General features: G+C 37.5%; 1 protein-coding gene across 1 annotated transcript; it reads left to right on the plus strand.

The window, feature by feature from the left end:
* The first annotated feature begins 45 nt into the window (after positions 1–45).
* On the plus strand, positions 46–12,440 carry LOC126825223 (uncharacterized protein KIAA0930 homolog). Its single transcript, XM_050554789.1, has 8 exons — positions 46–160; positions 3,644–3,804; positions 6,409–6,513; positions 7,424–7,501; positions 9,092–9,193; positions 10,680–10,820; positions 11,342–11,542; positions 12,411–12,440. The coding sequence occupies exons 1-8, from the start codon at positions 52–54 to the stop codon at positions 12,438–12,440; spliced, it is 927 nt and encodes a 308-aa protein (XP_050410746.1). The 5' UTR covers positions 46–51.
* Positions 12,441–14,950: the final 2,510 nt, after the last annotated feature.

The raw sequence follows: 14,950 nt of genomic DNA on the forward strand, positions 1-14,950 counted from the left end.
TTAACCGAGTGAAAAGCGGAAATGTGCAAAGAGTTGTCTTCTGTATTAAGTATGGCGGAGGAGGAGGACTCGAAAAATGAAAACAAAAGTTTATTACAGCGAATGCTGGCGGCCATCAAGGAAGAAAGAAGTAGACACCGTCAAAAGATAGAAATTATAGGTAGAACTATGTCAGTATATGAAAATATGTGAAAACCCAGCGTCAATAGATAAGAAATAGCCGAGTAAAAATGGTTGAAAATGAGCCTTTCTTGATCGGTGATTGATAGTCACCAGTGTCGTAGCTGTGAGTGAGTCACGAGAAAAACAATCATTAATTTTTATTTAAACCATAGTAACACGATTTAATCTTAAGATAAAACGTAATGAGTAAATTAAAGAATAATGCCAATGTCTGTATTTATATTGATTTCATGAGTCATTAAATCTAATCTATACAATGTTGAATGTATTAAAAAAAAAGTCACTATTTAACTATTTATTATTATGTAGACAGGTAATGCTAGTTCAAATCTTGTTATTTTTATAACGGATATTCATAACTACTGTCTGATTCATCGTAAATTTTAAACGGATTTCTTCGATTATGAACAAACTACTTAACGTTGGTTATTATAAACTTACCTGTGTGTTTGTAATGAACTCCCGTTTGATAAAATCCATTGCACAACTAATTATCACAACGATGAAAACAAGTTCTCTCTTGAAAAATTGAAATATCACAAACTTTTCCCAGAGAAAAATACCAATATGGAAGATGGTTACGTCACTCTGCGGAAGATATCATTTCGTATTAGGGGTGACAGCATAGGAAATTCAAGTACAATTACGACAAGAATCCATGACCACTCGGACCAAAGATCACTCGGTTCAAGACCAGTCGGACCAAGTGATAGACCACTCAGCCCAAACAAATAGACTACTCGGACCATACAAAAAGACTATTCGGACCCAACAGAAAGACGACTCGGACCAATAATAAAATGTTGTTTTAATAAATTGATAATTGCGTTTGTTTTAATGATATAATTAATTGAACCAATAATAAAGTGTTATTTTAATAAATTGATAATTGTGGTTATTTTAATATGACCACCCGACCCAATAATAAAGTGTTATTTGAATAAATTGTTAATTGTGTGTGTTTTAATATGACTACTCGAACTAATAATAACGTGTTGTTTGAATAAATTGATAATTGTATTCCAAATCGCAAAATATCGAGAACCACACTTGTAGTCACGTTTAAAAAGGGGCATATAAACGTCCGGTCTTCGTATTATTATGTGCTGTTTATATTAACGCATCAAGGGCGGATAACTTGAAAACGTGTCTCCCCCGCCCCCCATATATAGTAAGCCAGGGGTTAGTGGGGTAGAACGGAATGAAACCACTGGGGATACCGCGAATGTGGAAAAAGTAAAATTAGGCTATCAGACAAGAACAGTATACCCGTATATGTAGAAACTGTCAAAAGTCTGGACATACCGAGTCTCATTGCAAGAGTAAAGAAAAATTAGATTGATATTTTTTTTTGGCACCATTATTAATTAATTTTAAAACTAATCGTTGATTTATTTACATACACAAAATTGAACCAAACAACTCTAAATATAAGAATTCCGTATAAGAATTATTTGCTTCTTTGTATTGTGATTTAATAATAAATAAATAGCATATTGTCTAGCCTTATAATATAATTTAATTGGTCCGACTGGTCTTGTTTTGGTCCGACTGGTCTTAGTCCGAGTAGTCTTTGGTCCGAGTGGTCTGGATACCTGCGACAATTGGCATTGAGTTTGAGCGTTCGCACACATAACTACCCGCATTCCTGTATTTAGTTACCGTCTTTTACATTCTAGTAAAATCTCTGCAAATTTTATAGCTTTACTTTTTGAAATATTTTGTTCTAATTATTTGATTAGCGACTCGGATGGGATTATTTACTTTTGAACACGCATGCCGCACAAACACAACTATACATTCGTTTTACGGGCTTTATCACACTTCGGTCAAAACTGTCGAATCGAAAATTAATGCTCCGCTTCTTACAGGGTCATACGGGCTTAGTAGCATTATATACCCACCCGGGCACCCAATAGGCACGCTGAGGGCTGCCGCAACATGCTTAAAGATGTTACTGAAGCGGTTATTATTCGATCGAAAGAATGCGTATAAAATTAAAAATACACTCAGAGAATTCGGAGGTAAGCTTCATGATCCTTGTTAAATTATTTATAACATAAAGAAAATAGGATATTTATAGTTTATACATGACTTTATTTTTACGAGTATCCGTGCAATCAGTGATATTTTAATTGTGAAGAAAATTTGATAGACTGGCGATCAATGGTTTCCATATAAATCTCCTATGTAATTGCCTTCAATTGATATTTTTCGTCGCCCAAACCCATATACGATCAAAATGATCGCGCTGTCAAACTATCTTTCAATGTTAACCAACCCCCGCAACAGGTATATTGGATTCGACCAATACGTCACGAAGACATTGTTGACATCGACTCTGTCGAAATTACAAGTAAATTTTCAAATTTTTCAAGAGAGAAATTGTTCTCATCGTTGTGATAATTAGTTGTGCAATGGATTTTATCGAACGGGAGTTCATTACAAACACACAGGTAAGTTTATAATAACCAAAGTTAAGTAGTTTGTTCATAATCGAAGAAATCCGTTCAAAATTTACGATGAATCAGACAGTAGTTCAGATATGAACGTAATAGCCAGTTGAACAGGTTGAAAAAAACCTGGGTATCATTAAACAAGTTTAACTTTGTCGTCTGAATGCAAATGTGGGGCAAATAAACCAGTTTAAAACCCCAGCTCGCGACTTGTCTTCGAGAAGGCTTTTTATTTTAAACTGGTTTATCTAGGCTGTCTGAACGGGTTGAACATGCGCAGTACGCAGTAAGTTACATTCCTGGGAAAATGCTGGCGCCATGCAGTGCCAGTGTTCTTAAAAAAGGTGCAAGAACCGAATAAAGAATATGAAGCTACCCATGCGTAGTTAACTCTAACCTCCAACCGAAGAGGTCAGAATAGTTAAACTGGTTTGGCTTATAATATGTGTTAACGCAACACAATGCTGTCTGAAAAAACCCTGGCGATTTTGAACTGGTGTAAAAAAAAGTGTCGAAACGGTATATAAGTTCTTGTTACACTTGCCCTATACTTTCAGGAATGGGCCTATTGAATCCTTGTTGAAACTTTATCAATGCCCAGTAAATTTTATTGGACAAATCTTCACTGCTAAACGGTCTCATGTCAGTCCCCGCGAACACCTGTACAATGTAAAGGAACATTTTAGTGAGAAAATAAGACCTTGTTTATCTTGCTTGATTCATTATGTACAACACAACATGCTGTTAAACATATGTCCCCTTCTTCTAAATAGCTTGTAAAGTTTAAAGTATACTGATCATTTTTACATACAAAAAGAAAGCAAAAACAGTAAAAATGTGTTGCTTCATTTAAAATACAGGTTTTTTGGGGTAATTACAGTTGTTTTGGGTAAATCTATTGACCGGTCTTGATTAGGTCGGTGTAGGTCAGTATAGAATGTTAAACCACATTACATTTATTGGTGAGTCGATTCAAAAAAATGTTTTTCTATTTTGTGTTAAAGATGATGGTGGGTTTGAGTTTGTAGCAGTGGACAGATTTTGGACAGATCTGTTTGAAGAATATTTTTTAGAATCCGAAGGAAGCGAGGAAGACAAACGGGATGATATGTTATTTTATGTTCGTAAAACTCAGCAAGAAAAGAACAAACCTTCTACATTACAAGTAGGTCCAATTTATTTTAGGAAATTGCGTGGCCGAATGGTTAAGGCATTGGATCAAAAGGTCTGTCATTGAGTCAACTGGTGTGGTTTCGCTTCTCCGATTGTACGTGACAAGGAGTAGAGTCGCCTATCCCACATCATGGGTTTCCTCTGAGTCCTCTGTTTCCTCCCACTTCTAAAGACCCCTTTGTGCAATCGAATTATTGAAATAAAATTGAATCATATGTTAGTCCCAAAATGGCCTAGTTTGTGTTAAGTGGAATTAAACCCTGTTTCTTTCTCTCTATTTATTTATTGATTTCTGTGAGATGTCAAAGATCATGTAGATATCAAACAATGTTCTGAGGTATAATCTCATTCACCGATGATATAAATAAACCCTTAGGCATATACAGTACGGAGATCGTGAAAGTTTGACCAAGCACGATTATCGTGTCGTTTTTTGTTGAAAATTGCCACGATAACGCCACAATAAATAACGCCACGATAAATAACTCGGTGTAGCAGTCATGTGACACGATAGGCCTCGGTGTAATTTGATATGTAAAATTAATGATATTTATCAGTCATAAACAATTGATGTCAAAAAGATATACTGCCACGATGTTAACAAACTGCCACGATATTTGAAATGTTGAATAGTTTCGTCAATAATCCTGACACGAAAAGCCGGGATATCTAAAGTTAAAGGATAATATGGTGACATTCAAAGTGATGACTGAATGAAGGACTGAAAATCAATACTTTGTTTATTGTCGCTAGTCTGGGGGTCGCAGGTTTGTTCCCGGTGTTGACCGAGACAGTTCCTTGGGATTCTCCTTGTTAGTGAGAGAGAGAAATGGGGTTTAACGTCCACTCGACACAAACTAGGTCATTTCAGGACTAACAAATGGTTTAATTTTATTTCAATAATACGCTTGCGCGTAGGCCGTAGGGGTCCTTTGCAGTGGGTGGAAACTGGAGGACCCGGAAAAAACCCATGAGGTTAGACAGGGGACCCTACTCCTTGTCACGTACAACCGGGGATTCGAAACCACACCAGTTGACTCGATGACAGGCCTCATGATACAGCATGCACGTGCTAACCATTCGGCCATCCAACCCCCCTCCTTGTTAGTGGTGTGTCTAGTTATTTGGATGGGACAAAAAACAGGTCGCATGTATACATCAATTTGCATGTAAAAGATCCCTTGGCAGTTGAAATTCGATATTAGAGTAGGCCATGGCGTCAATGTCAGGGTAAGATTTCTCTCCTAGCACACTGTATGGGGGTATGCCCATCTTCATTAGCCCAGCTGGAGCAGAACAGTAGGACATTAAACCCCATTTCATTATTGTAGCAATCCATGTTACTTGAAAATCAACAATATGAGCTGTCAGTTGGCAGTCATCAGTCACAATTAAGACTATTGCTGTTTGTCAAAACTTCAAACCTTTATAACTGGACTGAAATGTTCAATATAACCATTTTTCATTATCTATTTTTCAACTATTATTTTAAAAAATGGTCAACTCTTTATTTAAATCTTCAATAATGCCTCTTTCATTCCTAGTTCAATCGGGGGGTTGGGTGGCCGAATGGTTAGCACGCTCGCGCTGTATCATAAGGCCTGTCATTGAGTCAACTGGCGTGGTTTCGAATCCCCGGTTGTACGTGACAAGGAGTAGGGTCGCCTGTCCAACGTCGTGGGTTTTCTCCGGTTTCCTGCCACTGCTAAAGACCCCTACGCGCAAGCGAATTATTGAAATAAAGTTAAACCATATGTTAGTCCCAAAATGACCTAGTTTGTGTCGAGTGGACATTAAACCCCATTTCTCTCTCTCTCCTCGTCCAATCAAATCTCTCCTAAGTACAGCAACATGACAGCCCTTCGTTTAATCTGGGGTCTTCCCTAAAATTTTTGACAGGGTATTAAAAACTGTGAAAGTATTGTTTACATTGTATCCATTTTAATAGCCTCGTTTGTCACACAATTAGTTTTTCTGCAACATTCTTCTATGCACTGGTTAATTGGGCATAATAAAATCATGAGTCATGACATAACTTTATGTAAACAAATTTGGTCCAGTTTGGAGCTCTGGTTAAAGCGTAATGATATTGTTACACAGTTAGGTATTGGTTGTTAATCGGACTATTGACCAGTCATAATTTGGAACAGAAATTTGCTTTCATTATGGCAGTGTTGAGTGGGATTAGGTCATCAGCAAAACACTACGAAGAGTATGCTTTCATTTTATTGTTGTTGTTTTTCCAGCCTGAGATAGAATTGTATCTTTAAGTGATGCCTCTGTTATTATATAATCGGGGGATTGGGATGGCCTAGTGGTTTAGAGTGCTGTGCTTCGACCTCTAGCTGGCCGATCACCTCTGGCGTGTGGTTGTGGTTTTGATCGCTGGTGTGAGCGTTTGTGGCTTGGAGATAGGTGCACCTTCGCAACTCGTGTGGGTTTACTCCGGGTACTCCAGTTTCCTCCCACAGGAAAGACCCCTGCGCATGCGCTAAGATAATAAAAAAAATAAGATAAGACTTGTCTGCGATATCACCTTCGGTGGAAGCGGACATTAAACACTAAGAACAACTATTATATGATTGTTGTTTTCCAGCCTGAGATAGAAGTGTATAGATGGGTGTCTAAAAATAAACCTGGTTTAGATGATGGTAATATAGACTGGGAAGAAACAGTTTATTTAAATATTATATTACATCAGGTAAATATTATATTACATCAAGGTAAATAACATATTAATGATTGGTCGAGATCTGATTAAAACACAGATCTTATTTCGTTTTTTATTGTTAAAAAATTTGTTTTACTTGTCTTTACTACACTAGGATCTGGAAGAGTTGTTATATAACCCGCGTTCTGGATGATGTGAGGGGTTAGCCAATTAATGGTCTGTTAAGGAAAGTTGTTGGCGTGATGTGCACAGAACTGTGGGTAACCCACTAGAAATATCAACGCTGATTGATTAATTAAATGTCTGACATCATAGGGTCAAAAGCCGCTCGTATGACCTCTGACGTGGCCTTCCACTACAAGTGGTCAGATCTTCATGTAGTATAGGCCATCGAAAGTATAAAAACACGAAACGAAATATAGATCTGTATATTTTAATCAGATTGAATTATTGATCTATTGACAGTAAAGAAATATTAAAACAGCTCCATGAATGGTGGAGATCTGCCAAATATAGCTCCATGATCGGTGGAGATTAGCCATATTCAAATATCAGCCAAATTCAAATATCGTCCAATTGGCAGTAAAGAAATATTAATATAGCTCCACGATTGGTGGAGATTAGCCAAATTCAAATATCGTCCAATTGGCAGTAAAGAAATATTAATACAGCCCCACGATTGGTGGAGAGCAGCCTAATGTTGGCCAATCGGTAGAAGATATAAAATTTAAAAATACATGTAGTTTAAAAACATACACTAGGTTGAATAAGTGAGTCATTAACTAGTGTCAATTATTCTGAATTCTGTGTTTAACATAAACACTGCATCTATAATTTAGTCAAATATTAGGCTGCCTGGCTGTCTGCTACTTCAGTGTTTTGTCTCCAATAAAAATTTTCATATTGTCTGCGGATGAAAAAACATGTTGTAATTTTTCAGTTTGAATATACAGTAACATGTGCTATATGTACGAGAACTAGTGATAAAGACTTACAAACGTTACGGAAATTCTCACAGGTAGAACTATTTTATATACTGACTACAACAACATGATACTAAAACCATGACGGGGGTGGGGGGTGGAAGGCCAAATGGTTAGCACGCACGCGCTGTATCATACGGTCTGTCATTGAGTCAACTGGCGGGGTTTTGACTTCCCGGTTGGACGTGACAAGGAGTAGGGTTTTCTCTGGGTCCTCCGTTTTCCTCCCACTGCTAAAGACCCCTACGCACAAGCGTATTATTGAAATAAAATTGAACCATGTATGAGTCCCGAAATGACCTAGTTTGTGTCGAGTGGATGTTAAACCCCATTTCTCTCTCTCTCTCTGTAACCATGATACAAATGTATATATATGAGCTGCTCCCACAAAACCAGGCTCTTGGTCATTTTTATAAAATAGAGTTGGTAGCATATTTGAATAGTCCACAGCCTAAGCTTTCCAAAAATGCAATTCTTTTTAAATTTGTTGTATCATCTGGAGTTGAGTTCGGCTCATTCACAGCAACAAGAAGGCATACAGTTTATGCTTTTGTGCCCGTTGTACATCATGAAGTTGTGCGACAAGCGCCTGGTTTTGTGGTAGCGAGTCACATATATTGACTGGACTGGAATGAAATAGTGTGTAATGTGTCATTAACATAATACTCTTGTTAGATATAATTGATAAGGCCAACTTCAAGTTTGATCAAAGGTCACGAGATGTAAACAGAGTTAGCGCTAATCCCAACCCTAACTCTAACCCTGGACCTAGCCCAAATGCTTACCCAACAACAGGATCATATCCAGGAACTCTTGGTTGGTAAGCAATCACTTTACTAAATGGACCATTGTTGTATCATTTCTACTTTTAGCCAACATTTAAACAGGTATTATGTAAGATTTTGATAAAGAGCTTGACATTCTCGCTATAATATTTCAAAAATAGGCAATGCAAAATGAATATATTGAAATTTCATTCAAATTACTTCATTTTGACCGAAGTTATCAATAGTTGTAGTTTTGACAAGATGTGTGCATTGATCGTAACCACCATACTGGTCAAGGTCGCGTGTTCGAGCCCTGCATTGGAGGAGAAAGTTCATTAGGATTTTCCGCCGTGGTTTCCCCTTGACAGTCGTGCAGGATGGAGGGCCTGACAACTACAGCTGTCTAGTCACTCGGAAGAAACAGAAAAACAAGGTCCTGTGTATACATTGGCATGCATGTAAAAGATCCCTTGGCAGTTGGATTTCGGTATAAGAGTAGGCCATAGTGCCACTGCCCGAGCAGAATTTCCCTCATAGCACACTGTATGGCGTATGCCTGTCTTCATTAGCCCAGTTCGGAGCAAAACATTAGGACGTTAAACCCAATTTCATTTCATCAAGCATGGAAATAAGTTACCTGTCACAGACAATTTCAGGCACAGATTCAGGCTTTGTCAGACACTAAACCTCTGCTGCTTATCATTTTTTGGCGTACTGATTTGTCTGTTTAATTGATATTATAATACATGTCCGGCACTAAGTTGAAAATGTCAGGTACTATTTCATTAGTGCCTGACATTTTGTCAGGTACATCTAAAACCATTATTTGCAGGCTTGTTTTATTAATTCTATTTTTAGCGTGTTTATCCTTCACCTAGTAAAAGAGAAATGTCTGGTAAAGGAACGGAAGAGAAAATAACCTACCCTAATATATTCTTCACTGTTGATAATTTTGAAGAGGTGAGTGAAGCTCCGACACTTAATTTCGACTAGGATTAATTTGCTTCAGGGCCGTAACTAGGTCAGAGCAACGAGGGGGGTGGGAAGTGTTCTCGGAGGTGCTGTAAAATTGACAATGTATATCTATGGTCGACAATTTTTTTTACAGGGGTGGGGGAGGGGGGGGAACTCTTTATCCCTAATTACGGCCTGATTTGCTTGTATACAGTTTTAGAATACTGTATCATTAAGATTACAAGATGGGGCTTTAACAGAACATAGTTTTTATGGGATACAATCACTAGTTTTATTCTAAAAGCACGACGTTTCGACAAGTATCCTCTTATCGTTATCGAGCACAATGACATTTAGTAAACTTGAGGTCCAGATGGGGCTTATTACACTGTTATAAGATCAGAAAAGTAGGTTTGATGGGAGCAAGAAAATCGCCAACCATTTTATCATTTTTGTTTTAGTTTACAGTAAATTTCGTTTAAGTCTGATCTAAGTAGACGGACCAATTTTATCCGAGTTAAACAAAGATCTGAGTTAGCCGAAGATCTAGTTCAGCTCTGAACGTAGGTCTCATTATCGCCCTGTACGTTCAGGAACCGTCCTATTGAATCCTAGGCGAAATAAAATCGGTTCCCAGTCAATTTTACTGGGCAACTTTTTACTACTTTAGTCGTGTGTCAGTCTCTGAGAAGGCCTGAACAATGTAAGACCTTGCTTACCTCGCTAGAGTCAGTATGTGCAACAAATCATGCTGTTAAAAATGCATCCCCTTCGGCTTTGGTGGACGCCATTCATTGAGGTCTAGATGAAATGAAATGAAATTTAGGTAAGCTTGGGTGGGGAAAAATTAGAATCGTTGAAAAGCTGAGAAACTTCAATAATTGCTTTGCCTAGCCCAATTACAATCAAATTTTTTCAAAAATTCCAATTTCGTTTCGTCTTATATGGCCGAGTTGTGTAAATTTATGTGTTGCTCTGTATTTGGATTTCAATGGCGTTTGGTGGAGGGGAACGTATTTTTAACAGCATGTTGTGAACATACTGCCCATCTGACTTAGGCGAAGGAAAAAAAACAGAATTAGATCAAATGGACCGAACATTTTGATCCAAGTTGATCGAAGATCAGACTTAAGAAATCCGACTTACATGCGATTTTATCCGAGTTGAGCGAATATCCGGCTTATACGAATCCGACTTATGCAAGGTTTATTGTAGTTTATAAACTGTTGATTTAATTGCCAGTGATTTTATTTGTTCTTTTTAGTATATTTTATACTGGCAGTTGTTCCACCGGCAGGCTTTCCCTGTTATAATAGTACAAGATAGTGAAAGTATAAATCATTATAAATATTATATTTACAGGCCTTTCAAGATATAATAGTGCGAGATAGTGAGAGTGTAAATCATTATAAATATTATATTTACAGGCCTTTCAAGATATAATAGTGCGAGATAGTGAGAGTGTAAATCATTATAAATATTATATTTACAGGCCTTTCAAGATATAATAGTGCGAGATAGTGAGAGTGTTGTAGTAGAATTATTAGCAAGAGATAAAGATGGAGATTTTGAAAATGTAATATTTCTCGGATCAGTTAAATATGATGCTTTAAAAAAAGTTTACGATGGTAAAGTAAGTGGATCATAATCGATTAAAATTTACTTTGATATAGGATGGCGTCATCTATGGCAATATATGGCGAGATCAGATTGGGTTAAAATGCACAGAATTATATGCTGTCATGTTCTTATCTTTATTCTGTCAATGTACAAATGTCTGTTAACCTGTATTCCCCTTGTCTGGAGCAGAACGGAGGACCTAGTTGTTTAGTTGTCTAGTTGTCCGGGTGGCACGAAAAAACCTGTGTCCACATTGGCAAGCGCATAAAAGATCCTGTGATTGGAATTTGATATAAGAGTAGGCCTTGGTGTGGCTGTACAGGCACAATTTCCCTCATAGTACACTGTATGGCGTATGCCCATCTTCATTAGCCCAGTCGGAGTAGGACATTAAACTTTACTTCATTTTTTGTTAACCTGTAAGTTATTCTGTCAATATACAAAACAATATCGCACAGAATTTTCAAAGTCCGTCCAACAATCGTGTTTTAGACAGACCTGTACCATTGTATTTTTCCGTTAATTTACTTTCAGTTAAGTTTATCATCCAAAATGGCGCAGCGTATGACAATGGGGTGGCTACAGAATAACAACAAAAGGGTTGAATTTTTGCGGATGCGTGGTCCACTAGGAAAAGGTCATGCAGAAATGGCTGTTAGCAGGGTCAAAGGATCGGGACCAGAAACTCCAGATATTGAAAATTTTCCATCAGAAGATTTTGATGACTCGGATTCGGTAAGTATATTAATTGTAAAATTGAATTTTATTTAAGATAAAGGCGACCATTTAAAAGATCGAGGTTAATCTAGTTGATCTTTTTCCTGATCTGATTAAAACACAGATCCTATTTCGTTTCGTTCTTTTTTTAAAGTTCAAAATTTCATTTTACTTGTCTTTACTACACTAGGATATGGAAGAGTTGTTATATAAACAGCGTTCTGCTTGATGTGAGGGATTAGCCAATAAAACGGTCTGTTAGATGAGCTTTTGGCGTGAGGTGCATGGAACTTTGGGTAACCCACTAGAAAAATCAATGCTAATTGGTCAGATCTTCATGTAGTGTAGACCATAGAAAGTAAAAAAAGAATGAAATGAAATATAGATCTGTATTTTAATCAGTTCCTTATCTTATCGGAGGGGGGATGGATGGCCGAATGGTTAGCACGTGCGCGCTGTGTCATAAGGTCTGTCATTGAGTCAACTGGCGTGATTTCGAATCCCCAGTTGTACGTAACAAGAAGTAGGGTCGCCTGTCCAACCTCTTGGGTTTTCTCCAGGTCCTCAAGTTTCCTCCCACTGCTAAAGATCCCTACACATAAGCGAATTATTGAAATAAAATTAAACCATATGTTAGTCCCGAAATGGCCTAGTTTGTGTCAGTGGATGTTAAACCCCATTTCTCTCTCTCTCTCTCTCTCTTTATCTAATCTTACCTAATACTGCTTTAATATACATGTATAAAAGGTGTGCCGAGACAGCAATCTATCTTTAAAATAATCAAAAACTCAGAACCTTTCAGCAGTCAAAATAACCATGAAAAGGCTTGCTAAAGCGTTAGATATTTCGGATTACACATATAAAATGTGACTCAGTTTATTTACAGAATCAGTACACACATTGTTTATTATCGTAAGTAATGATAATCGAGGCTAGCCTAAAATTGAATCGCTAATATCTCTGTTCATAGTGAAGCAATATGACTGAAATATCAGCATATTCTGTTTTCCATATCTATTTTTTTAGCATAAGCGTCAACTCTTTATCTAATCTCCCATAGTGCCCCTTTAATGAACATGTATATAAGGTGTGACGAGAAGGTAATCTGTCTTTAAATAATCAAAAACCCAGATCCTTTCAGCCCTCAAAATAACCATGATAAGGCTTGCTAAAGAGCTTGATAACGGGGCCATTCCATGTCAAGTGGGTCAATTTTCAGAAATTTGGGAAATCGACCCCCTCGAAAAAAACTTGAAAAAATATATGTTATTGTACATGCAAAAACTAGAAACTACCCAATTTGAGCTGTATATCTTGACTAGAAAGGTAAAAACAAGATATCTGAAACTCAAGAAAATTATTGATACACATTTTGTTTCGAAAACTTATCAGTATCTCATGAAACTCAAATGCCCGTATCTCAGTCAATTTTCAAGCTACAGACCACAAATTTTGCACAGTTTCTAGTTTTTACAGGTACAATAACATATATTTTTTCCAGATTTTTTCAAGGGGGGCGATATCCCACCCCTGGTCCACTTGACATGGAATGACCCGAGGACGAGAGTATCCTCATCGCAACGTTGCTTAGTTTTAAACTCAGTAATTGTATATCCATAAAAATGTAACTTGCTTTAATATGTTCCATTACTAAATGCCAATTAAAGAAGATATAAAGTGTGGATTGGTTTATTTTCAGAATCAGTACACACATCGAAGAATGAGTGATCCAAGTTCTGGTATTGGTTCGTTTGTAAGAGGTGGATTCCGATCGTTAAGTATGAAAAAATCCCGATCGGAAACGGAGAGTGTTGAGGTAACCAACGGTGTCAATTGTCAGGAAGTTGAAGCCGGAACTATACAAGATGGTAATAATTCAATCTTTACAATAATCAAACTTGTATCTCTATCTTCATGTACAAGTTCGGGTTGGATGCTCGAATGGTTAGCACATAAGGCCTGTTATTGAGTCAACTGGCGTGGTTTCGAATCCCTGGTTGTACATGACAAGCAGTAGTGTCGCCTGTGCAACCTCGTGGGTTTTCTCCGGGTCCTCCGGTTTCCTCCCACTGCTAAAGACCCCTACGCGCCAGCAAATTATTGAAATAAAATTAAACCATATGTTAGTCCCGAAATGACCTAGTCTGTGTTTAGTGGATGTTAAACCCCATTCCTCTCTCTCTCTCTCTCTCTCTCTCTCTCTCTCTCTCTTTCTTTACCTAAATATTGCACTTGTTCTCATAACATTTGAACAACACCAAATAATAATAGATGATAGTTGTGATCTTTGATTTTGGTTTATTTTACCAGAGTTAGTAGAAGATGCTGATCAATATAATGGATTCTGGGGGAAATCGTTTGGTCAGGCGTGGCATTGGTTTAAAGAGAAAAGGCGAGCAAGTAGTGTGGCTCTTAATGCTTACCTCACCTTCATTACGTTACCATGGCATCGAATAGTAGCAGGTGATTATTGTATTATGTTTGTTATAATTTCATTAGGTTACACAAAGACAAGGGTTAGAGATTCACACGAATCTCCGAATCTAATTCATACAAGGACATATCTTGCCTGGCAACCGCTGGTTACTGTAATTTCTAATCAGTTATGTCCGGCGAAATACACACTCTTTGGTGTCTGTTTAGCTGCGTTCATCCAGTCACATCATTACAAATGGCACTCATAAGCATTCTGGCACGTGATCCGTGTGCCAAGTTTAAAAATGTCATTGTGTCTTTAATATTGGATATCAGAAGCCCATCTTTTCACGGTAAGATAACAACATCAATGTTGATTTAAATTGAGCAATAAATCGTGTTTTCAATGTCAAAGACTGTGGATGATACCGAGTTCAAGACTTGGCTACTTTTAACCCCATTTTATTTCTTTCTCAGTCCATACCCGCATCTGTTATATGATTTATTTTTGAGATTTCTGCGATTTTATTGAAATGAGCTGTTGGTATTTCTGCCTTTAAGTTGTTTTTATAGAGAATGAAAATATTGAATGTTTGAAAAGATTGTTTTGTCAGGTTATCATACCTATAAAATAATGGTTGACAGATTCTCAAACTGAAATGCCTCGTAGGTTTTCTCCGGGTCCTCCGCTTTCCTCCTACTGCTAAAGACCCCTACGCGCAAGCGAATTAAACCATATGTAAGTCCCGAAATGACCTAGTTTGTGTCGAGTAGACGTTAAACCCCATTTCTCTCTCTCTCTCTCTCTAACTGAAATGAAATGAAATGGGGTTTAACGTCCTACTGTTCTGCTCCTAAACTGGGCTAATGAAGACGGGCATCCACCATACAGTGTGCTATAAGGGAAATTTTTGCCCGGGCAGCGGCGCTACGGCCTACTCTTATATCGAATTCCAACTGCCATGGGAACTTTTACGTGCACGCCAATGTGTCAAACTGATTAAGAAACAG

The sequence above is a fragment of the Patella vulgata genome, chromosome 6 (assembly GCF_932274485.2).
Source record: "Patella vulgata chromosome 6, xgPatVulg1.2, whole genome shotgun sequence".
NCBI lineage: Eukaryota > Metazoa > Mollusca > Gastropoda > Patellidae > Patella > Patella vulgata.